Source organism: Carcharodon carcharias, chromosome 4, assembly GCF_017639515.1.
Source record: "Carcharodon carcharias isolate sCarCar2 chromosome 4, sCarCar2.pri, whole genome shotgun sequence".
Taxonomy (NCBI): Eukaryota; Metazoa; Chordata; class Chondrichthyes; order Lamniformes; family Lamnidae; genus Carcharodon; species Carcharodon carcharias.
In genome coordinates, this window is record NC_054470.1 from 161,247,781 (window position 1) to 161,272,981 (window position 25,201).

At 41.5% G+C, this 25,201-nt stretch overlaps 1 protein-coding gene across 6 annotated transcripts in view; it reads right to left on the minus strand.

Moving 5' to 3' along the window:
* wdr41 (WD repeat domain 41) overlaps positions 1-25,201 on the minus strand; it is a 69,511-nt gene that overhangs the window by 11,511 nt on the left and 32,799 nt on the right. For all 6 annotated transcript variants that reach the window (XM_041186501.1, XM_041186496.1, XM_041186497.1 and 3 more), the window contains 7 exons: positions 24,207-24,269; positions 12,050-12,161; positions 7,612-7,674; positions 7,265-7,375; positions 1,799-1,989; positions 1,170-1,291; positions 421-503 (listed from right to left, as the gene is read on the minus strand). In XM_041186501.1, coding sequence (XP_041042435.1) covers positions 421-503; positions 1,170-1,291; positions 1,799-1,989; positions 7,265-7,375; positions 7,612-7,674; positions 12,050-12,161; positions 24,207-24,269 — 745 coding nt within the window. The remainder of the gene's footprint in view (positions 1-420; positions 504-1,169; positions 1,292-1,798; positions 1,990-7,264; positions 7,376-7,611; positions 7,675-12,049; positions 12,162-24,206; positions 24,270-25,201) is intronic.

Below are 25,201 nucleotides of genomic sequence, written 5' to 3' on the forward strand. Positions count from 1 at the left end.
TTAACTACGATATCTCTTATTAATCCTACCTTTTTATGCATTACCAGATCTAAAATAGCCTGTTCCCAGGTAGGTTCTACAACATATTGCTCTATGAAACAGTCCCGGACGCACTCAACAAATTCATCTTCCATGTTACCCCTGCCAATCGGATATGTCCTGTCAATATGCAGATTAAACTCATCCATGACAATTGTAGCGCCCTTCTTACTGCCTCCATTATTTCCCAATTTATACTTTGTCCTACGGTGAGGCAACTCTGGGGGCCTATAGACGACTTCCACCCGTGACTTCTTTCCCTTGCTATTCCTTATTTCTACCCAAACTGATTCCACATCAAGATCTATTGCACCTATATCACTACTCACTTTGGCAGCTAAATTAAATCTAACTATGCACATAATATAAAGCTACACTAACCTGATGTGGCAGGCTCAGCTGGAGGAAGCTCCTGCAGTTCCCAAAGGCGAACACTGCCATCCTCAGAGCAGGAGACCAATTGGCTGCAAAATATATTCAAATGTAGATATTACTTTCAGAGTATGGAGATCCAGCATCTATACTGGATAGCACAAAGAAAATTGGTTTTGTTGTTACTCAACTTACATTCAATGCTCACTACTGCACGTTGCAGAAGGCCTTCTGAACTTAACTATAGCTAAACTTTTAAATGAACAATGCAAAATGTGCTAAATACTTAACGATAAGAACATGCTAATTCAAGTTTAAAATTTTCCCACAGATTCAGTAAATGGCAATCTATATTAAAAACTTTAGGATTTTTGCATTCTTCATTTGTGTAAATGTTAGAAATGTAAGCCTAAAGAAATGCTATGTCTGAAAGCACAGCAAAATAGCTTTCCTTTAAATGGAAATGGAGGGCTTTTTCTGAACTGAATTTAATCACGAGTCTAAAGACCAAGGCAATGACCATCTATATTTTCGAAAACGGTACTGCAAGATCATTTAAAATAAAACAAAATTAATATCAGTGCATTTTAAGAAGAGAACTGTGAAGATACATTAGATGTAGACAGAAACCGTTTGAGGAAAACCAATTTTAGTATTTATTTGCAATCATCCTCTAGCCTCTTCTACTTTGCAATATCTAAGGGAATGCTGCTTTATCCATAATAGATCAGTATAAGGTTCAGGATCAAGTTCCATACTTATTTGGTAACTTTGCAATGTGCAACACACGTGAATCATGTGCCAGTTGCTGATATGCGATCACTGTTTTTGTCTGAAGATTGTAAACGTAAATTCCAGTCCCAATGGCAGCAAAAATGTTCTACAAGGAAAAAGAGATACAAATTTACCACACACATTAATTAGTTTAACAGCACGTCCTCATAAAGAAGCTTGGAATCTCTACATTGAAGAGCTAGGAAAACCGCAATGACTGATTTTATCTATATTACAAAATAGCTCATCAATCCGCATCAAAAAAATGGAGGCGGGGAGAAAAAAAAGGATTTGGGCAAAAGCTGAGGCTTTTCCACTTTTATGTGATTCATTTAATTTTTTTTTAAAAACATTCTTCCCATTATACTTCAGTCAAAAAGAAAAAAAGCTACCCAAATTGTATATTTCCTAACAAAGCTACTTACTACTAGAACAACTGCAAGTTATTTTTCGATGGTCTTGTCTTTAGAGTCGGCAGGTAACCCTTTTCTATTTTATTCTTAATGCCGTCAAATCAGCATTACAATTAATTTTCAAAATATAGTTAATATTCAGAATAGGTTTATGTATTATAACATGGTTTCGAGGTAAATGGCAGTGACTTTTACTTTACCTCTCTATCTGTAGACAGGTGATGAATGCAGGTTTCGTGCTGGTTTGGGGTCAGTGATATCTTTATTTCAGCAGGTTTGTCGAACTGTTGGGCAGCATTCCAGAACTGAGATTCAGATGCTTGAACTGACCAATCCAGGCTGTCCCAAATGATTAACTCACCAATGTGGGATCCAGTTGCAAATGTATTATCTATTCATGAAAAAATATTCATTTTGGGAAGATTCCAGTGAAACCAACAAAAACAAAATAACTTGGCATCACAGTAGTTTGACTGCTCTATGTAATGAGCTTATTTGAGGCAAGCAGCTTAAATAAAATCATGCCTGCAGAGCTTTTTATTCTTTCATGGGATATGAGCATCGCTGGCTAGGCCAGCATTTATTGTCCATCCCTAACTGCCCTGAGAAGGGGGTGATGAGCTCCTTCCTTGAACTGCTGCAATCTATGTACACCCACAGTGCTGTTAGGAAGGGAGCTCCAGGATTTTGACCCAATGACAGTGAAAGAACCACGATTTAGTTCCAAGATGGTGTGTGGCTTGGAGTGGAACTTGCAGGTCGCGGTGTTCCCATGTGGCGGCAGTCCTAAGCTTTCTAGGTGGGAAAGGTCACAGGTTTGGAAGGTGCTGTCAAAGGAGCCTTGGCGAATTGCTGCAGTGCATCTTGTAGATGGTACACACTGTGCATAAGTGGAAGAGGGAGCGAATGTTTAAGGTCGTGGATGGGGTGCCAATCTAGCGAGCTGATTTGCTTGGAAGGGGTCAAACTTCAAGTGTTTTTGAAGCTGCACTCATCCAGGAAAGTGAAGAGTATTCCATCACACTCCTGACTTGTGCCTTGTAGATGGTGGACAGGCTTTGGGGAGTCAGGAAGGGGGTCACCGGGCGCAGGATTCCTAGCTTCTGTTCTGCTTGATTCTTAGCCTCTGTTCTGCTCTTGTAACCACAGTATTTATATGGCTGGTCCTGTTCAGTTTCTGGTCAATGGTACCCCCCAGTTGTTAGTGGGGGATTCAGTAATAGTAATGCCAATGAATGTCAAGGGGTGATGGTGAGATTCTATCTTGCTGAAGATGGTCATTGCCTGGCACTTGTGTGGCATGAATATTACTTGCTACTTATCAGCCCAAGGCTGAATGTTTTCCAGGTTTTGCTGCATTTGGACACAGACTGCTTCAGTATCTGAGGAGTCACGAATAGTGCTGAATATTGGGCAATCATCAGTGAACATCCCCACTTCTGACCTTATGATGGAGGGAAGATCATTGATGAAACAGCTGAGGATGGTTGAGCCTAGAACACTACTGCAGCAATGCCTCAGGACTGAGATGATTGACCTCCAACAACCATCTTCCTTTTTTCTACATATGACTCCAACCAGGAGAATTTTCCCCGGATTCTCATTGACTTGAGTTTTGCTAGGGTCACTTGATGCCACACCCGGTCAAATGTTGACTTGGTGTCAAGGGCAGTCACTCTCACCTCACCTTGAGTGCAGCTCATTTGTCCATGTTTGGATCAAGGCTGTAATGAGATCAGGAGCTGAGTGGCCCTGATAGAACCCAAACAGAGCGTTAGTGAGCAGGTTATTGCTGAGTAAGTGCCACTTCATAGCAATGTCAATGACACCTTCCATTACTTTGGTGATAATCGAGAGTAGACTGATGGGGCAGTAATTGACCGGGTTGGATTTGTACAATTTTTTGTGTACAGGACATAACTCGGCAATTTTCCACATTGTCAAGTAGATGCCAGTGCCGTAGCTGCACTGGAACAGCTTGGATAGGAACGTGGCTAGTTCTGAAGCACAAGTCTTCAGTACTATGCCAGAATATTGTCAGGGCCCATAGCCTTAGCAGCATCTAATGCATTCAGCCGTTTCTTGATATCACTTGGAGTGAATCAAATTGACTGAAGGCTAGCATCTGTAATGTTGAGGACCTCAGCTTGAGGCCAAGATGGAACACTCCCACAGCACATCTGGCTGAAGACGGTTGCAAATGCTTAAGCCATGTCTTTTGCACTGATGTGCATCGTTGAGGATGGGGATATTTGTGGAGCCTCCCCTTCCAGTTAGCTGTTTAATTGTGCACCACCATTCATGACTGGATATGGCAGAGCTTAGATCTTATCCGTTAGTTGTAGAATCGCTTAGCTCTCTATCGCATGCTGCTTACGCTGTTTGGCATGCACATAGTCCTGTGTTGTAGCTTCATTAGAATGACACCTCACTTTAGGTATGCCTGGTGCTGCTCCTGGCATGCCCTCCTGTACTCTTCATTGTACCAAGGTTGAATTCTTCTGAAAACCCATGATCTTAACAAGAATCCTACAAATCCTTGGATCCTGCTACTAAAATCAGCAACAAGGCAACAACAGAAATCAGCAGCAGCATGGCAACAACTAATTGTAGTCTCCTCCCGAGATTCAGGAGATGAAAACTACTTCTCGAAAATTTCAAAATCTTTCTTCAGGCTACCATCAGAAATCAGAAATCAGGTCTTGGTCAAATCCAATTCCCTCAAAAGCACTTCATTAATTTTTATGAAATTAACACTTTTCCAAAGAAGGTGGCCATGACTCAAGCCACCTAAAATATAGATAAGTACAAAGACACACTATCAAGCCAGGTTTCCATGGTACTGAAATCATCTTCCTATAGGGATGAATGGTATAAGAGGTCAGAGTCAGAGTAACTAAAGTTCTAGCAAAGGGAGGTTCTCACAGAGGAAAGAGCGGAAGATCTAGAGGTTAGGGTTTTAAATTTAAGGTATGGGGGGGCTACAAACCAATATAGGTCAATGAGGATTGGAGTAATGGTTGACCGGGGCTTCATGTAAGATAAGATCCAGGCAGCATCGCTTCAGGTGAGTTGAAGTTTATGGAGGGCAGAACACAAGAAATAGGGGCAAGTAGTAGTCTATTCAGCAAGATCATGGTTGATATTTTATCTCAACTCAACCTCCCACGCTATCCCAACATCCCTCGATTCCCTTGGTTTTATCCAAAAATCTAGTGATCTCTCTCTTGAATATACTCAACGACTGAGCATCTAGCAGTTCTCTGGGAAAGGTGAAGGGGTAACCAGAAGAACATTAGAATAGTCAAATATGGAGGTAATAAGCATTGTAGCAGGAAATGAAGTTCGTTAAGGGGAGAGAAGGACAATGTTATGGGAGGTAGGTGCAAGCGGTCTTTGTGATGGAGAGGATGTGAAATCAGTAGCTCATCTTAGGGTTTAATTTGATGCTGAGGTTGTGAATAGTCTGGTTCAGCTTGTGACTGTGGCTGGAACGAGGGATGAAATCTGTGATTCAGCTGTGGAGTTTGTGCCAGGGCCCAAAGACTTCAGCCTTCCCAATGTTTAAAATGGAGAAAATTGTGGCTCACCTAAGACTGGATATCAGACAAGCACTCTAAAACAGACAGTGGAAGTGGAGGGGAGGTGGTGAATTAGAGCAGTATCTCAGTGTAAAAGTGCAAGCTGACTGAATGTCTGCAGTTGATGTCACAAAGTGGTATAGTGTAGATAAGGGAGCTATCAATACAGATGCTCCAGAGGTAACCGCAGAAGGTGGGAAAAGAAGACATTGCTGGGAATCCTCTGGGTAGGATCATGAAGAATGTAAATACTAATCCCGAGATGGGAAATGGAAGAAAGTTATTGATGGAGGAAGTCATGGTCAAGCAATAGGGCTACGAGGAAGAGAAGGGATAACTGGCTGTGATTACAGTCACATTTGTATTATTTGTTAGGGCCATTTTGCTGCTGTAGCTAGGACAGAAACCTGGCTGGAGAGGTTCAAACAAGGAGATGCAGATAAGAGAGCCACGGATTTAAGAGGCAACAAGTGGTACAAGATTTAGGGGATAGTATAAAAAGACAAAGGATTTACGGATTTTTTTTTAAGGAGCAGTGATGATAGCTGTTTTGAGTGTGCCTGAAAGAACGCAATAAAAACTAGCATGGGAGCCAGGAATGGAAGTCGAATGGCTAGCAGCATATTCAGAATGGGGCTGGGGGCAGCAGCTGAGTCTTGTGGACAAGGTCTCAAGATCAGAGAGGACATGAGGGAAGATGATGATTCAGGGGATGGGGAAGGATGAGGGCTGAAAGCTTCCCCCCACCCCTCCTAAAATTTGATCCAAAATATTAAAAATACAGACTACTTTCTGTTTCTTCAACTTATTCCTCTGTACACTAATTTTGAATTGTCACAACAGAAGCTAAAATAACACAAACTCTTAAATAGCCTTGTAAAGATTTTTCTAATTGGTTTTCTAGAACCAATTGCTTTTGGCAAGCAATTTGTTTTTATACTTCCAGACTTTTTATAACTTCATTTTTGGGGCTGAATTTGGCAGTCATTTTTATTTGTACTGTCAGATAAGCTGGCTTTTAAAGCAGCTCAATTTTATAGCAGAGGTTGTACAAGTCTAGAAGATGGAAGAAAACATGTCAGCAAGATCAACAGGCACCAGGCTATTTTGCAATCCTTGCACAACTACTTAGCAATTATAGAGAATAAATACCCCTGTTCCTTATCAAAAACAGCAAGGGCACCATGATAAGCCTGCAATATTGGGAAGGCGCTACCAGGTTCACCAGCATCAACAATGCCCTCACATTTCATGCCAGCTCAGACCCACCTAGCACTATCAGGTACGCTACGGGCCACATTTGCATCAAAAGGCTGACTGATAACACACTGTTTAACACATCTTTCCAACGGAGCAGTGTAAAATGCATCTTCAAATGGAGCGTTCCCCAAAACGAAAGGGGTCAGGTATATGTGAACAAAGACATGGGCAATGAAAATGGAAATATCTGGAAAACTATCAAATATTCAACACACGCAAGCAATAAATGTGAATCATTTTGACAGACTACATTTTCCAGCTTCTGTCACCTGTAGATAGTACCATTGGTTAGTCTTAAGTAGCAAGATCTCAGTTTTCTCCTGCAACCACGTCCAAGTTCTGTGTTCAGCCTGGCTGTGCATCCAAGCATGGAGCACCATTCTCCCAGGAGTAGGATGCCCTTAAGTGACAATCAAGGTAAAACATCTTGAAACAATCCATGCAGCAACAACTTCACTAGCCAAACATGGCTTTTGCAGATGCACTCTTTGCTATTGCCTCTCAGGCTCCAATGTGTGCCTTGACATTCTTTACCCATCCTTTCCTTCCACTGTAAATAGCCAATGCTCACTTGGGGTTCTGCCAGGATCACTTGGCTCCTGACCTCATTACAGCCTTGGTTCCCCCGATCCCAGTGTAAAAATTACCCTCAAGCTGCTTTGAGGATTTGCCCCTGTACTTTTTGCTTTTTACAGTGCATGGTTCTGGGTTTCTTTCTGTACTCCAAGAAAAGCATCGCATCAAACTAACATGCACCTCCAGCTGAAGAATAAATCATCAATGCAACCAACCCAGGTAAGCCCAAGTAAAATAAAATAAATTTACCATTTATAGTGATTAGTGCTCTAATATCATCTTCATGATTCGACAGTCTTCTCATCTCAATGATTTCCCAAGTCTGAGATTCTGACGGCAATGGTATCAGCTTGAAAATAACTGAAAATTGCAAAGTACAGTAATATTAAATAATCTAAACAAGTCTTTAGGTCCATTTTAAAAATGCAACATAGCAAAAACATAACTGAGTTCCATAGTAAAACAATTTTGAATTAATATGGATAGTTTTCAAATGAGAATGTTAAATAAAAACACAATTGATAGTTTGTTCCCTCTTTTGATTTTTTTTTAAATTAAGTATGAATGTACTTGTGCAGCTTCAGTAAAAATCTTACCTACATCCTTCCTGACCACTGCAGCAATGCTGTTTTTAGGTAGTTCTATCAATGAACTTACATCTGTTTAAAAAATACAAAACAGGCATTAAGAGTTACCTTTAAGTGCGCTTGGTAGCAGATATATCAATGAGTCGCTTAGTGGTACAGAACTTGAATATTGTTGAAAAGAGGGGTATGTTGCTGGCTTTTTGTCTTTCACTCATCAGGACCAATACAAGAGTGTCAAATTTCAAACAACAATTTATACTACAGAAGAAAAAAGGTGTCGAGTGGTTGGCTAATCATTTGCTGACGCATTACCATTGAAAAAGCAACTGGGTACTATAGGCTGCCCAAGTTCCCAACTAATTCAAAACAGGCACAAGGCTTGAACATATTCCTTTTGTTTGCAGAGAAAAGATTCCCGCATATGAACGTATGTTGTTTCTAGCAGGCATAAATGAGTCACGTCAAAAGCTCAACTATTACCTTAAATTGGTTGTTACTGCAGCTATTAGGACCTCAGGATTGCTTAGCAAGTGTTGCCCATTCATTGAACATACAAACATACAAATCAGGAGCAGCTGGAGGTGCACATTAGTTTGATGTGATGCATTTTTTGGGGTACAAAAAGTAACATGCACTATTAAAAAGCAAAAAGTACAGAAGCAAATCCTCAAAACAAAACTTAAGGGTAATTTTTACACTGGGATAGGTCCCTCAAGCCTGCTCCACCATTCAAAAAGATCATGGCTGATCTGATTATAACATCCTTTTCACCACCTTATTTATTAAGAATTTATCGACCTCTGCCTTAAAAATATTCAAAGTTCTGCTCCACCACCTTTTGAGGAAGTTCCAAAGACTCACTACCCTTTGAGAAAAAAATTCTCCTCATCCCTGTCCTAAATGGGCAACCCCTTATTTTCAAACAGTAACCCCTACTTCTAGATTCTCCCACAAAAGGAAACATCCTCTCCACATTCACCCTATCCAAACCGCTCAGGATCCTATATGTTTCAATAAAGTCACCTCTTACTCTTCTAAACTTCAGTGGATACAAGCCCAGTCTGTCCAATCTTCCTTCATAAGGCAATCTGCCCAATCCAAACTAGAATTAGTTTCGTACACCTTCTCTGAACTGCTTATAACGTATCTAACAGCACACATTTGTTTTGGGTTATGCAGGCACGAGCTGAGTACAGCTGTACTCTGTATGTTGCGCACAACTGTTTGATTCACTGAGACATATGGCCTACATACCTAGTATTATACCAGCACAAACTCAAACGATGTTGCTCAATTGTGGTAGGCAGACCGTCTTTTGGGCTGACGACAACATCCCGTTAGTGAAAAATACCACATGCAGAGGCACTGCATAGTAGCAGCATGAAATGGCTTCCTTAGCCTGTTGTTCAAATTTTTGAGATACTTCACCTTTCCAGGTAATTTGAGATAGAGTACTTTTCAGGTTCAAAACTGTTGGCCTTTGGACTATTTGCGAGTTTGTAGCATACACAGCAAAAATGATCTGATTTAGATAGCCACTGCCCTGCAGGATATCTTTAATACGCTCGATTTCTGCGTCAAGCTTGCAAGATGAGCAAATGGCTAGAGCCCTAATGAATAGGTGACCTGTAATGGCTTCTCTTCCCACTCTCACTCTATTACCTCTGGAGTTTCCCAAATATCTAGTCTTGATCCTTTTCTATTACTCATCTTCATGCTACCCTACCCCTCAGTGATATCATCCCAAAACCAATAAAGAGGTATGTTGAACAACAATTAGTCCTATCTCACCAACTCCTTGAACCCTCAACTATCTTTGCTTGGCCGATATCCAATACTGGATGAGCCGAAATCTCCTCCAAATTAAAACCTGGGAAGACTAAAGCCATTGTCTTTGGTCCTCGCCACAAACTCCACTTTTTTTTTTTAACCTCACTCACGGGGTGTGGGCTTCGCTGGCTGGGCCAGCATTTATTGCCCATCCCTAGTTGCCCTTGAGAATGTGGTGGTGAGCTGCCTTCTTGAACTGCTGCAGTCCATGTGGTGTAGGTACATCCACAGTGCTGTCAGGAAGGGAGTTCCAGGATTTTGACCCAGCAACAATGAAGGATCTGATCTATTTCCAAGTCAGGATAGTGAGTGACTTGGAGGGGAATTTCCCAGGTGGTGGTGTTCCCATCTATCTGCTGCCCTTGTCCTTCTGGATGGTAGTGGTCCATGGGCTTGGAAGGTGCTGTTGAAAGAAGCTTTATGAGTTGCTGCAATGTATCTTCTAGTTGGTACACACTGGGCATCGGTGATGGAGGGAGTTAATGCTTAAGGTGTCAGTAAAGCGATGGAAGGTGTCATTGACAGTGCCATCATATGGTACTCAATCAGTGATAGCCTGCTCGCTAATGCTCAGTTTGGGTTGTGCCAGACATTATTGCAGCCCTGGTCTAAGCTTAGACAAAAGAGGTGAGGTGTGAATAACTGCCCTTGACGTGAAGACAGCATTTGACAAAGTAGACTAATGGGGTGATAATTGGCCAGATTGGTTTTGAATCGTAGAATCATAGAAGTCCACTGAAGGAGTCCATTCGACCCATCGTGACCGGGCCGACCAACAAGTAACCATCCTGCCTAACCCCACTTTCTAACTCTTGGTCCATAACCTTGTAAATTACAGCATTTCACATGCACATCCAAGTACTTTTTAAATGTACTGAGGTTAACTGCCTTTCAGGCTTTTTGTGTGGAAGACATTTTTGGGCATTTGTCGGATAGATGCCAGTTTTGTAGCTGTACTGAAACAGTTTAGCAAGGGGTGCAGCTAGTACTGGAGCACAAATTTTCAGTCAGGATGTTATCAGGGTCTATAGCATATCCTGTATCCAGTACCGTCAGCCACTTCTTGATATCATGTGCAGTGAATCAAATTGGTTGGAGACTGGCGGCTGTGATGCTAGAGGTCTCAGGAAGAGACAGATGGATCATCCATTTGGCACTCTTGGCTGAAGATTGCTGAAAATTTTAAGACTGATTTTTTGCACTGACACACTGGGCTCCCCCATCATGTCCGTGGAGCCTTCGCCTCAGGTTAGTTGTTCAACTGTCCACCATTTACGACTGGATGCAGTAGAGCTACATAGCTTTGATCTGATCCGTTGTTTGTAGGATCGCTTTGCTTTATCTATTTCATGCTGTTTCCACTGTTAAGCATGCAAGCAGTCCCGAGTTGTAGCTTCACCAGGTAGACAACTCATTTTTAGGTATGCCTGCTGCTGCTCCTGGCATGCTTTTTTGCACTCCTCATTGAACCAGGATTGATCCCCTGGCTTGATGATAATGGTAAAGTGAGGGATATGCCAAACTATGAGTTCAAGCATTGTGGTTGATACAATTCTACTTCTGCCGATAGCACACAGCATTTCATGGATTTTGAGCTGCTAGATCTGTTCTGAATCTACGACATTTAGCAAGGTGGTAGTGCTGCACAACAAAATGGAGTGTGTCCTCAGTGTCAAGATGTGACTCATCTCCACAAGGATCATGCAGTGTTCACTCCTATCATTACTGGCATGGACAGATACATCTGATACAGGTAGATTGGTAAGGGGGAGGTCAAGTAGGTTTTTTGTCTCGTTGGCTCTCTCACCACCTGCCAGTCTGACATGTGTCCTTCATGACTTAGCCAATAGTGGTGCTACAAAGCCACACTTAGTGACATATATTGAAGGCCCCCAACCAGAGTACACTCTATACCTTTGCTACCCTCAGTACTTCTCCCAGTGGTGTTAAGTATTGATTCACCAGCTAGGGAAGGCAGTATGTGGTAATCCGTAGGCTTCCTTGTCTTGTGTTTGCTGACCTTCACTTACTTCCCATCTGATGACTCCTCATCTGACAACACCTCAAGTTTTAAAATCCTCATTCTTGTTCTCAATTCTGTCTACAGCCTCACCCTTCCAGATCTGTGTAGCCTCCTCCAATTATATAAGCCTCTGAGGTCTCTCTAATTCTGGCCTCCTAAGCATCCCTGATTTCAATCACTCCACGACTGGCAGCCATGCTTTCAGCTGCCTTGCTCCTAAACTCTGGATTCTCTCCCTAAATCTCTCCGCCTCTCCATCCATTTAACATGCTCTTAAAAACCTACCTCTTTGATCAAGCTTTTGCTCATCTTTCTTGGTTTCTCCTTATAGGTCTGAGTGTCAAAAGATGTCAAAAATGTTTTTAATATCACTCTTGTTAAACGCCTTCTGACATTTGTTAAATCTCCTGTATAAGTTGTTGCTACTGGTATGTTAATAATAGGTTAATTTGGTTTTGTACTGCAATTTTTCATGGAAAATTGATGCTAAGAAAAATTTTATTAATCTAGTTTCTTGGAAAGCAACATATTTGCCATAAAAATTGAAATATATTAAGGGAATGTCTGAATAAGAGCAGCATTTTGAAATAATACCTGCATCTTTAAAGCAAGCTGTTTTGCAGAGCAATTCTGCTTGACAGTTCCAAGTGCATACTTTATCCCCTCCAGACAGCCACACATCAAGTCTTTCGATAATCATCAGACACTGCCAAAATAAGCCAAACAATAAGTTACAAACAGAATGAATTTTAACACTTTAATCACCAGTGGATTTATCCTTACACAACGTTGATTTTTTTTTTCACTTATTCTTGCACGGGATGTGGGCATCGCTGGCTAGGCCAGCTTTCATTGCCCATCCCTAATTGCCTTTGAGAAAGTGGTGGTGAGTCACCTTCTTGAACTGCTGCAGCCCATATAGTGTAGGTACACCCACAGTGCTGTTAGGAAGGGGGTTGCAGGATTTTGACCCAGTGAAAGTGAAGGAACAGTGACACAGTTTCAAGTCAGGATGGAATGCAACTTGGAGGGGAACTTGCAGGTGGTGATGTTCCCATGCATCTACTGCCCCAGGCCTTCTAGGTGGTAGAGGTCATGGGTTTGGAAAGTGCTGTTGAAGGAGCCTTGGTGAGTTGTAGATGGTACACACTGTGGCCACTGTGCATGGTGGGGGAGGGGGTGAATACAGAAGGCAGTGGATGGGGTGCCAATCAAGCAGGCTAATATGGCTTGAATGTTGTCAAGCTTCTTGTGTTTTTGGAGTTGCATTAATCCAGGAAGTGGAGAGTATTCCATCACATACCTAACTTGTGCTTCCTAGATGTATTATTAAATCAAATTTACTGAAATTTAGCCTCAAAAGTTAATCTAAAGCCAAATTTCTAACCAGCCCCGAAACTAAGATCCAGCCTCGCAGCCTTCATCCGTTTCAGCCTGTCCAATATAAAGTGACATATCTGAGTGGGTGGTAGAGGGAAGCAGCAAATGAACATTAATTCCTTGAGTCACTGACTTTAAAAATTGTTATTCTTTCAACCAACTGAAACAATAACTGGAATTAGAAGAGTCTATTCAATTGAAGAGCTAGCAGCATTGCAGCTGCAAAGGGCTGAATGGTCACCTGCTGCATCGTAATTTTTCTGATTTTATGATCACCGCAAACCTGGGCCAGTAAACCAGAAACGTATTAGCAGAGACTGTTGTTAACACAAAGCAGGTCAGGCATCACCAGCGAAGTGAGAAATGTAATGCTTAGTGTTTTCGGCTCAATGCCTTTTTGTTAGAAGAAGAAAAAAAAATGAAGCTTGCGGACCTTGACATTTGAAAAGAAGAAAAAGGGACTTTTCTTAAAATGAAGGATGAGGCAAAGGGCAAAATGGATCTAAGCGGCAGAAAAACTTTAAAATAAAGTGATTCAGTCCTGAAGAGAAATGTCAAGCACATGCAAGTGGCAGTATATATTGGAGAGGATGAATCTCATGAAGCACTGTCAGTAGTGATCAGAGTAACACTGAATTTCACAGGTATCTGTGATCATAGATGGGGGTAGAATTTCAACTGGAGTCCCTGTAGAATGAGTCACAGAGAGTAGACCTCAATCAGAGCCCAGGGGTAAGGAGCACAGGTCTAAAGGGCTTCAAGGGCAGCGCAGCAGGGTGGGGGTAGAGCATCAGGGAGTGAGGTAAAAAAATATTAAAAATGAAACATAAGGGAAGGTGCTGATTGGTGAACGGCTGGTGAGTTTTATTTTTAAAAAGTCTTAATAAGTCTTCAGTGTATTTCAGCTAAACCTAGTCTAATAAAGAGGCGCAGCAGGACACCATAGTCCCATGGAATGCATATCTTGTACCATTTGGGAACTCCAGGACACTTCTTGTAGAGAAGGAAAGTGAGGAATGCAATAGCGATAAGGAGATTCAATAGTTAGGGGAACGGACAGACAGACATTTCTGCAGACATGACTCCAGGATGAAATATTGCTTTAAATGAAAACAGAAAATGCTGGAAAAGCTCAGCAGGTCTGGCAGCAGCTGTGGAGAGAGAAACAGAGTTAACGTTTCAAGTTCATATGACTCTGCTTCAGAGCTGAAGTGAGGTCAAATATTGCCTCCTTGGTGCCAGGGTCAAGGATGTCACTGAGAGGGGAGGGTGAAAAGCTAAAGGCCACAGTGCATATTGGTACCAACGACATAGGCAGAAAGAGCGATGAGGTCCTGCAGATAGGTTTCAGGGAGGTAGGAAAGAAATTTTAAAAAGGACCTCAAGGTTCATGATTTCCATATCTCCTGGTGCCAGGTGCTAGAGTGCACATAAGTAGTACAGTTAAATGTGTGACTGCCAAGATGATACAGGAGGGAGAACTTTAGATTCATTGGGCATTGGGACCTGCACAAGCCAGAGTGATTGCAATTCAACAGGGTGATGTAGCTTGGCTGGTGGTGAAAATGGCTCTCCCCGTCAGATCCTTCCTACACACCAGGAGTCTCACCTCCTCTGCACGTTGCCCTTGAGGTGGCTGTGGTGGGGAAGAGACCGTTGTTCACCTCCTTGTGGAATGTGCCTTTACAAAGAAGGTTTGGAGAGAAATGCAGTGGTTTTTGTCGATGTTCATCAACTCGGTGAAAGATGCTCTTTGGTCTGCCCAAAACTTGTTGGTCTTCCAGTGCCAAGAATTGTCCTCAACTCAGTGTTGCAGACTGGCACATTCCAAGGTCCAGGACTACGTGCTGAGAGATGCACTAAAGCTTGGAACAGCCACCGCAATGGTGCAATGGGGAAAGGACGCTGTCTAAGGCCTTTCTGCCATAGCGCACCGACAGGCTGGGAATTGTATAGACCTCTCGGGCTGAATGGCTCAGAAGGAATGTATGTAATGAAAGCTACATGTATCATAATTGTATCGAAGCACCTCAGCGTGCAACATGATCCATGTCGATAACTCGAATAACACTGTACTGTCTGACAGTCTGTAATGACCATAGCGAAATGTCTAATATTCATTGATTGTATTGAAGCACCACATGATCTATGTGGAAAAGTTGAATACGATTGCACTTTTTGTGATGACCATTTGGAAATGTTTTGTAATGTTGTTTCAGATATTTTATGAATAAAGTATATTTTTCCAAAAAAAAAATCAACAGGATCAGGACCAATATCTTGGTGGGGAGGTTTTCACGTGCTATTGTGGAGAGTTGAAAATAGCTTGGCAAGAGGGTGAGAACCTGAGCATAGTTTCAGAAGGGAGAAAAACAAAACTAGAAATAGAAAGTAAAAAATTAGTGAGATGGAAGGTCAAAGAAACAAAGGCTAGAAAATAGACAAAAGAGTTGTTCAGTACGTACTTCAATGCAAGGAGTCTAATGAATAAGACAAATGAGCTGAGAGCACAGAGAAGCACTTGAAGAATGACATCAAAGCTATTATAAAATGCGATTTAAGCAGCAGGAATGACAGTGTGATGTTCCTGGTTACAGGGTTTTCAGGTGGATAGTGAAGGAGAGGAAAAAAGGGAGTGGGGTCAAAATATTAGTCAAAGAAATGCACAGCTGAGAGGAGGGATGATATGCTCGAAGGCGCATCAAATAAGGCCACATAGGTGAACTGGGCAACAAAAAAAAAGGACCAATCACATTGCTGGGAGTATACTATAGACCCCCAACAAGTCAGAGAAGGATAGAAGAGCAAATATGTAGGTAAATTGCTGAGAATTGAAAAAAAAAAGGGCAGTAATAGTAGGGGGTTTCAACTACCTTGATTCTAACTGGAATACATTCAGTGCAAAAGATATAGAGGGTAACAGAACTATTAAAATAGAAGACATTTTTTTAGCCAGTTGGTAGCAAGTTCAACAAGTGAAGGGGATTTCTGGACTTAGTTTTAGTGAATGAATCAGAGCAGGTGGGAGGGGCATCAGGGGAGCATTTTAGTGGCAGTGATCATAATTCAGGTAGATCTTATGTAGTTATGGAAAAGAATAAAGTTAGCCCAAGAGTAAAAGTTGTAAACTGGGGATAAGCCAGTTGAGATGTGATATGGCAAAAAGTGGACATGAAACAGCCACCTAAAGGTAAATCAGTGCCAGAGTAGTGTGAAGCATTCAAGAAGCTGAGAAGGATTCAGAACAAATATGTTCCCACAAATGAAAAAGGGCCGGACTCCCAAATCTAGTAGCCTAGGAGTACAGAAAGTGCAGGGGTGAAATTAAAAAGGAAATTAGGGAAGCAAAGAGAAAGCATGAAAAACATTGACAAGTAAAATCCAAATAACTCAAAAGATACTTTAAGAGCAGGGTGATAACATGGAAAAGTAGGGCAAATTAGACACCAAAAAACTGAGTTGTGTGTGACGGCAGAAGACATGGGTATGGTTCTTAATGAATACTTGGTGTCTGCTTCCTCAAAAGAGGGAGACACTATAGACATTTTGGTCAAATGGGAGTGTGAAATACGGATGGGATAAACATTGTGAGAGAGAAAATATGAAGGTATTTAACATTCTTGAAAGTGGACAAATCCCCAGGCCACCATGCTTTGGGCTGCATTAGAGGCTTCAGTTGGGGTATGATGAGGGGAGGAAATTTTAAGGGTTAACTTCTATCTAAAGTCTAATCTCGCTTTAAATCAGCAGCTAACTATAAATTGCTCTTTAGGTTGGGAGAAGGCAAGTTTTAGACCAACTTTAAAACAGGGGTTATACAGGCTCTGCTTGCAGCTAGTTAATGTTAACTAGCTTAAACAGGTTTTCAGAAGCTAGATTCAGGCAGCATAAAAGCAAGTCATCTACAGTGGTGTAAGGGGGAGAGACTTAGATTCCTGAGGCATTGGGACTGATTCTGGGAAGATGGGACTTGTACAAGCTGGATGGATTGCACCCCTACAGGACCAGGACTAATATCCTTGCAGGGGTATTTGCTAATACTGAGAGAGAGGGTTTAAACTAGACTGGCAGAGGGTTGGGAACCTGAGCAGGGAGACACAAGAGAGGGAAGCAAAGATAGGAATGAAAGACAGAAAAGTAGAAAGCAAAAGTGGAAGGCAGAGGAAATAAGAGCTAGCAGCAAATAGGGCCACAGTACAAAAAGGTGTGTAAGCGCTTTAAAAAGATAAGTCTAAAGGCACGGAGCATTCGCAATAAGGTAGGTGAATTAACAACGCAAATAGATATAAACAGGTATAATATGATTGCAATTATGAAGACATGGCCACAGAGTGACCAAGGCTGTGAACTAAATATCCAAGGAAACTCAATAGTTAGGATGGGCAGGCAAAAAGAAAAAGGAGGTGCCATGGCATTGTTAATTAAGGATGAAATCAGTGCCATAGCATAGTGAGAGTGGGTATTGGCTCAGAAAATCTAGATGTGGAATCAGTCTGAGTGGAGTTAAGGAGCAACAAGGGGCAGAAAACATTAGTGGGAGTTGTATATAGGCCTCCAAACAGTAGTGATAAGGTAGGGGATAGCATTAAACACTAAGTTGGAGATGCATGTAACAAGGGCACTACAGTAATCATGGGTAACTTTAATCTAGACTGGGCAAATCAAATTAGCAATAATACTGTGGCGGATGAATTCCTAGAGTCTGTACGAGATGGTTTTTTTAGACCAGTGCGTCGAGGAACCGATTAGGGAACAGGCTATCCTAGATTTGGTATTGTGCAATGAGAAGGGATTAATTAATAATCTTGTTGTGTGGGGTCCTTTAGGGAACAGTAACCATAACAAGATAGAATTTTTCATTAGGATGGAAAATGAAGTAGTCTAATCTGAAACTAGGACCCTAAATCTTAATGAAAACTACGAAAGTACGTGGCATGAGTTGGCTAAGATCGATTGGGAAACTTCTTTAAATGGCATTACAGTGGATGAGCAATGACTGATATTTAAGGAACAAATATATGCATTGCAACAGTTATACATTCTTTCTGGCGCAAAAACACAACAGGAAAAGCGGCCCTACCATGATTAACAAAAGAAATTAACGACAGTATTAGATCCAAAGAGGAGTCATATAAAGTTGCTAGAAAAAGTAGCAAACCTGAAGATTGGGAGCAGTTTAAAATTCAGCAAAGGAGGACCAAGGGATTGATTAAGAGAGGAAAAAGAGAGTATGAGAATAAACTTACAAGGAACATAAAAGTGGACTTTAAAAGCTTCTATAAGTATGTAAAAAGAAAAAGATTAGTGAAGACGAATGTAGGTCCCTTGCAGTCTGAAATAGAATTTATAAAAGAAAACAAGGAAATGGCAGAGCAATTAAACAACTACTTCAGTTCTGTCTTCACAGAGGAAGACACAAATAGCTTCCCAGAAATACTAGGGAACCAAATGAGAAGGAGGAATTGAAGGAAATTAGTATTACTAAAACAATAGTGCAGGAGAAATGAATGGAACTGAAAGCCAATGAATCACCAGGGCCCAGTAGTCTACATCCCCAGGGTACTAAAGGAGCTGGTTGTCATCTTCCAAAATTCTGTAGATTCTGGAACAGTCCCAGCAGGATAGAGTGGCAAATGTAACCCCACTATTTAAAAAAGGAGGGAGGGAAAAAACAGTGGATTACAGACCGATTAGCCTAACATCAGTAGTAAGGAAAATTCTAGAGTCTATTATAAAGAATGTGATAACAGGCCACTTTGAAAATATCAACTGGATTAGGCAAAGTCAACATGGATTTATGAAAGGGAAATCATGTTTTACAAATCTACTGGGCTTTTTTTAAAAGGACATAATTAGCAGAATAGAAAAGGATGAACCAGTGGATGTGGTGTATTTGGATTTTCAGAAAGCTTTCAGTAAGTCCCACATAAGAGGTTAGTGTGCAAAATTAAAGCACATGGGATTGGGGGTAATATATTGTCATGGATTGAGAATTGGTTAGCTAACAGGAAACAGAGAGTAGGAATAAATGGCTCTTTTTCGGAGTGGCAGGTGGTGACTCACGGGGTACCTCAGGGATCAGTACTTGGGCCCTGCTATTCACAATATATATCAATGATTTAGACTCAGACTCAGACTCAGACGTCTACAGCACAGAAGAAAGCCATTCAGCCCATCGTGTCCGTGCCAGTCAAAGATCTGACTACACTAATCCCATTTTCCAGCACTTGGCCCATACCCCTGGAGGCTACGGCAACGCAAGTGAATACCTAAATACTTCTTAAATGTTACAAAAGTTTCTGACTCATCCAATCTTTCAGGCAGTGAGTTCCAGACTCCCACCACCCTCTGGGTGAAAAAATTTCTTAACTCCCCACTTAGCCTTCTACCTCTTAGCTTAAATCAATGACCACTCTACTAACGGAAAAAGTGCCTTCCTATCCACTTTATCTATGCCCTCATAATCTTATACGCCTCTGTCAGGTCCCCTCTCAACCTTCGCTGCTCCCAGGGAAACAACCCCAACCCATCCAATCTTTCCTCATAGCTCAGACCCTCCAGCCCAGGCAGCATCCTGGTAAATCTCCTCTGCACCCTCTCCAGTGCAATCACATCCTTCCTATAATGTGGTGACCAGAACTACATGCAGTACTCCAGTCATGGCCGAACCAACGTTTTATACAGTTCCAGCATAACCTCTCTACTCTTGTATTCTACGCCTCAGCTAATAAAAGCATGTATCGCATATGCCTTCTTAACCACCTTATCCACCTGCCCTGCTACCTTCAGGGATCTAAGGGTATGCACACCAAGGTCCCTCCGATCTTCAATACTTTCCAGGGTCCTACCATTCAGTGTCATCCCTTGCCTTGTTAGCCCTCCCCAAGTGCATTACCTCACACTTTTATGGGTTGAATTCCATTTGCCACTGCTCTGCCCACCTGACCAGTCCATTGATATCCTCCTGCAGTTTACGGCTATCTTCCTCATTATTTAACACCCTAGCAATTTTCGTGTCATCCATGAACTTCTTAATCATACTCCCTACATTCAAGTCCAAATCCTTTATGTACACCACAAACAGCAAGGGCCCCACCATCGAGCCCTGCGGAACCCCAATGGAAACAGACTTCCAGTCACAAAAACATCCCTCTACTGTCATCCTCTGCTTCCTGTCTCTCAGCCAATCTTGGATCCAACGTGCCACTTTGCCTTTGATCCCATGGGCTCTTATTTTCTTGACCAGTCTGACATGAGCGACCTTATCAAAAGCCTTACTAAAGTCCATGTAGACCACATCAAATGCATTGCCCTCATCAACACTCCTGGTTACCTCCTCAAAAAACTCAGTCAAATTTGTCAAACACGATTTTCCCTTAACAAATCCATGCTGACTATCCCTGATTAATCCATGTCTCTCCAAGTGCAAGTATGTTCGGTCCCTCAATTCTTTCTAGTAACTGCCCCACCACTGAGGTTAGACTAATCAGCCTGTAATTTCCTGGACTTTCCCTTCCTCCCTTTTTTAATAATGGGACAATGTTAGCAGATCTCCAGCACCTCATCTGTGGCCAGAGAGGATTAGAGAAATTACTGCCAGGGCCCCTGATATCTCAAACAAAAACAAAAATACCTGGAAAAACTCAGCAGGTCTGTCAGCATCTGCGGAGAGGAGCACAGTTAACCTTTCAAGTCCGTATGACTCCCTTGATATCTCCTCCCTTGCCTCCCTCGATATCTCCTCCCTTGCCTCCCTCAACTGACTGGGGTACTTTTCATTGCGGCCTGCTTTTATCCACTTTTAAGGATGCTAAACCCGCAAGTACCTCCTCTCTCTCTATGTTAATTTCCTCTAATATTTCACAGTCCTCCACCCTGAAGTCTATACCTGCATCGTCCTTTTCCATTGTGAAGACCGACGCAAAGTGCTCATTGAGGACTGCACCCACGTCTTCCGGGTCCTACACACACATTACCTCTATGACCATAATTGTCCCTCTTTCCCTAGTTATTCTTTTGCTCTTCATATATTTAAAAAACCCCTTTGAGTTTTCCTTTATTCTACCCATCAATGCTTTCTCATGCACTCTCTTAGCTTTCTTAATTTCCTTTTTAAGTTCCCCTCTGCACTTCTTATACTCATCTAAGGACCCTGTTGTATTGAGCCCTCAGTATCTGCCATAAACTTCTCTTTTTTGCTTAATCCTAACCTTTATGTCCCTTGACATCCACGGCTCTCTGAACTTGGTCCCCCCCTCCTTTGTCTTTACGGGAACATATTTGCCCTGTACTCTCGCTATTTCCTCCTTGAATGCCTCCGCCTTCTCTGACAGAGTTTTATCTGCAAGTAGCTGCTCCCAGTCCACTTGGACCAAGTCATTTCTCATCTTGGTAAATTTAGCCTTTCCCCAGTTCAGAACTTTTATTCCCAGCCCAACCTTATCCTTTTCCATAACTATCCTAAATCTAATTAAGTTATGGTCACTATCTCAAAATTGCTCCCCTAATTGATATGCTTTCCACCTGCCTGGGCTCATTTCTGAATATCAAGTCCAGAACTGCCCCCTCCCTTGTTGGGTTTTCTACATATTGGCTAAAAAAGTTCTCCTGGATGCAACTTAAGAATTTTGCTCCCTCCCTACTTTGCACACAAACTATCCCAGTTAATATTTGGGTAGTTGAAATCTCCTATTATTGCCCTATTATTCTTATACTTCTCTGAAATTTGATTACATATTTGATCCTCTATCTCTCCCTGAATGTTTGGTGGCCTACAGTATACACCCAACAGGGTTGTCCCTTTTGTGTTTTTTACTTCTACCCATATGGCTTATTTGATACCCTTCCAAGGTATCCTTCCTCACTGCTATAATTGATTCCTTGATCAATATTGGGACACCTCCTCCTCTTCTATTCCCCTCTCTATCTCGTCTGAATACCCTATAACCAGGAATGTTGAGCTGCCAATCCTGCCCTTTTACCCAAGACTCAGGCATAGCTATGATATCATACTCCCACCTGTCTGTGCCCTCAACTCATCTGTCTTATTCCTCAGGCTCCTTGCATTAAAATATATTCCATTTAGCCTTGCTAAACTCACTTCATTCTTATCTAGCCTTCTAGACTCACTCACTAGCGTTTTAACTTCTAATTCCATCTCAGTTTCTCTCCTCTCTGAAGTACTTTTCAGGAACCCACCATCCTGCCAATTTAGTTTAAATCCACCCCAATAGCATTAGCAAACCTCCCCATGAGGACGTTGGTCCCGTTCCTGTTCAGATGTAAACTTGTAAAGGTCCCACCTCTCCCAGAAACCTAAAGCTCTCCCTCCTGCACCATCTCTCCAGCCACCTATTCATCTGCTCTGTCCTTCTGTTCCTATACTCACTACTGCGTGGCACCAAGAGTAATCCGGAAATTTTCTATGTTTCCACGAAATGCATCCCAGGCTAAGGGAAGCAAGGGAAAAAATAATGGCAGCTCAGAGCATTATTTTCCAATCCTCTCTGGCTACAGGCTGCCAGAGGACTGCTATCATTGTACTATTGTTTAAAAAAGGAGGAAGAGATAATCTGAGTAATTACTTAATAATTAGTGGAATCTTTGTGGTGGGCAAATTCTTGGAAAATATTCTGAGGAAGAGTATAAATAGTAATTTCAAAAAGCACAGATTAAACAAGGTCAGCATGGATATTTTAAGGAAAGATTGTGGCTTACTAACTTGATTGAATTTTTTTTGAGGTGGTAACAAGGAGAGCCAATGAGGGTCACGTGTTTGACATGGTCTACATGGCAGACTAGTCAAAAATTTAAAAGCTCACGGGATCTAAGTGGCAAGTTGGATCCAAAATTGGCTCAGTAGCAGGAATCAAAGAGTTATAGATTATGGATTTTTGTGACTGGAAGGCTGTTCCAGTGAAGTCCTGCAGGACTCAGTACTGGGTCCCTAGCTGTCTATGCTATATAATGATTTAGACTTAATTGTGATTAAGAAGTTTACAGATAATACGGAAATTGGCTCTGTGGTTGACGAGGAAGAAAGCTGTGTAAGACTGCAGGAAGATGTCAATGGACTAGTCAGATGGGTAGAAAAATGGCAAATGGAACTCAATCTGGAGAAGTGTGAGGAAATTTGGTTTTGGAAGGTCAAACTAGGCCAGAGAACACAAACGGTGGAATAACAGAGGGACCTTGAAAATGCCTGTTCACAAATCACTGCACAAGTAGATAAGGTGGTCAGGAAGACATATGGGATACTTTCCTTTGTCAGCCAAGGCACAGAACACAAGAGCAGGGACGTTATGCTAAAACTATATAAAACACAAGTTAGTCCACAATTAAAGTACTGCATACCAGTCCCAGTAACCATATTAAAAGAGGATGTGAATCCATTAGAGAAGGCACAGAGGAAATTTATAAGGATGTTGCCAGGAATGAAGAGTTTTAGCTACAAGGTAAAATTGTACAGGCTCAGGTTATTTTCTTTGGAACAGAGGAGGCCGAGGGGCAGTTTAATTAGTTAATTAATTTTGAGGGGCTTACATAAAATGCATAGGAAGAACCTAATGATTTTAGCAGAGATGTCAATAACCAGAAGAGATAGGTTTAAAGTAATTGCTGGAAGGTTTGAGAGAGAGAGAGGGGGGGAATGGATGGAAGATGTAGAATAATTCTTTCACATCCAGAAACAGGAGAGATCTGGAACTCACTGACTGAAAGCCTGATAGAGGCAGAAACCCTCGGCACAATTAAAAAAAAAACTTGGATATGTACTTGAGGTGCCAAAACCTGCAGGGATACAGATCAATAGCTGGAAGGTGGGTTTAGGCTAGACAGGTTTTTCAGCCGGCACTGCCACAATTGGCCTCCTTCTGTGTCATATGTCTTTCTATGTTTCTATGGAACTTGGAGACATTTGCTGAGAAAAGAAATGTAGCTGTGAAAGCAAGTTCCACTGAGCACAATGAAACACAAGAGGGAAATAGACAGTAATGAAGGTGAACAGGGTAAGAGACAAATTGAAATCATGTTAGAGAAGAAAACTTTAAGGTAGGCATCCCTGGAAGAGATGTGACAAATGAATTAAATAAAAAATGCTGGAAATCCAGAAAATTCTGGAAATGCTCCGCGGGTCAGGCAGCATCAGTGAAAAGAGAAAGATAGGATTAACATTTCAAACCAATGACCCCTTATAGATGCTGAACATATCCAGAATTTTGTTTTAATTTCAGATTTCCAGTAACTGCAGCATCTTGTTTTTAGAAAAACTGACTTTTGTTTATAATGTTTCACCAGAAGCCACTCAACCAGAGATGCATTAAATAATGGAGATTTATACCTATCAATATAAATCTGAAAACCTTTCTCTTACCTTAACAGAGGACTGAAATTCTGTCAACAAATAGATTTGGGTGCCAGTGTTTAAATCCCAGATCTTGCCGCATCAATAAAGGAAAAACCATATGAAATTAATTTGGAAACACCGAACTACCTTTCTTTTCGAAACAGTAAACATTAAATCTTTGGTCCTAGGGATCCACTGTCTCACTGCCCTGAAGGCTACTGCAGCGAAATTGCTGACACAGTACATCCAAACGTGCTTAGCAATGCACCTATCAATTTAGGAACAAACCCATATTGATACAGAGCCACCCAGCAACAGAAAATAAAATCACGAAGGCTGTGTTCAGTGTACCTGGGTAATCGTGCACTTACTCAAGGTCACTGAGTGCCAGAACATCTTTCAGGCCTTTCTGAAGTTGCAACATTTTTACAAATTAGAGCTGCTTCAGGATGCTTCTCTAAAAGGGACATAATAGTGACCTAGTTGCTAGGAGACTTGACAAGACAAGAGCATTCTGAAGACTATCCTTTCCACATATAATTGGGAATACTTTGAACAAGCAGCACATTATATATACTCTTTCACGTTAAGTATGTTGACAATCGCAAACCCTGAAGGAGTTGAGATGGTTGGTTTGGCACAATTAATTGTCTATTGATGTAAAAGCAGTAAGACAGTCAGCTCAAACTTGCTCAATTAATTTACAGGGTGACTTTTCACACAGAAACAAGCCACTTGGGTCTAGTATATATTGATGTTTTTCTCCACGTCCCTCCTTGTCTAATCCCACTCTGCTGCTTGTTTTCCATGTTCTTTATTATTATTCATTTTCACAAAACTACATAATTCACTTCTACAGAATTTATGAACTCTGTTTCAAGAATAGTTTATGGCACAGAATTCAACATTTAACCAACCTATGTGTACAGGCTATTTTCCCCGAAGCTCCTCTTTAAGCTTTTTGTGATGATCTTAAATTTGTGCCCTCGTACTAAATTTCACCCATCCATTGGGAGCAATCT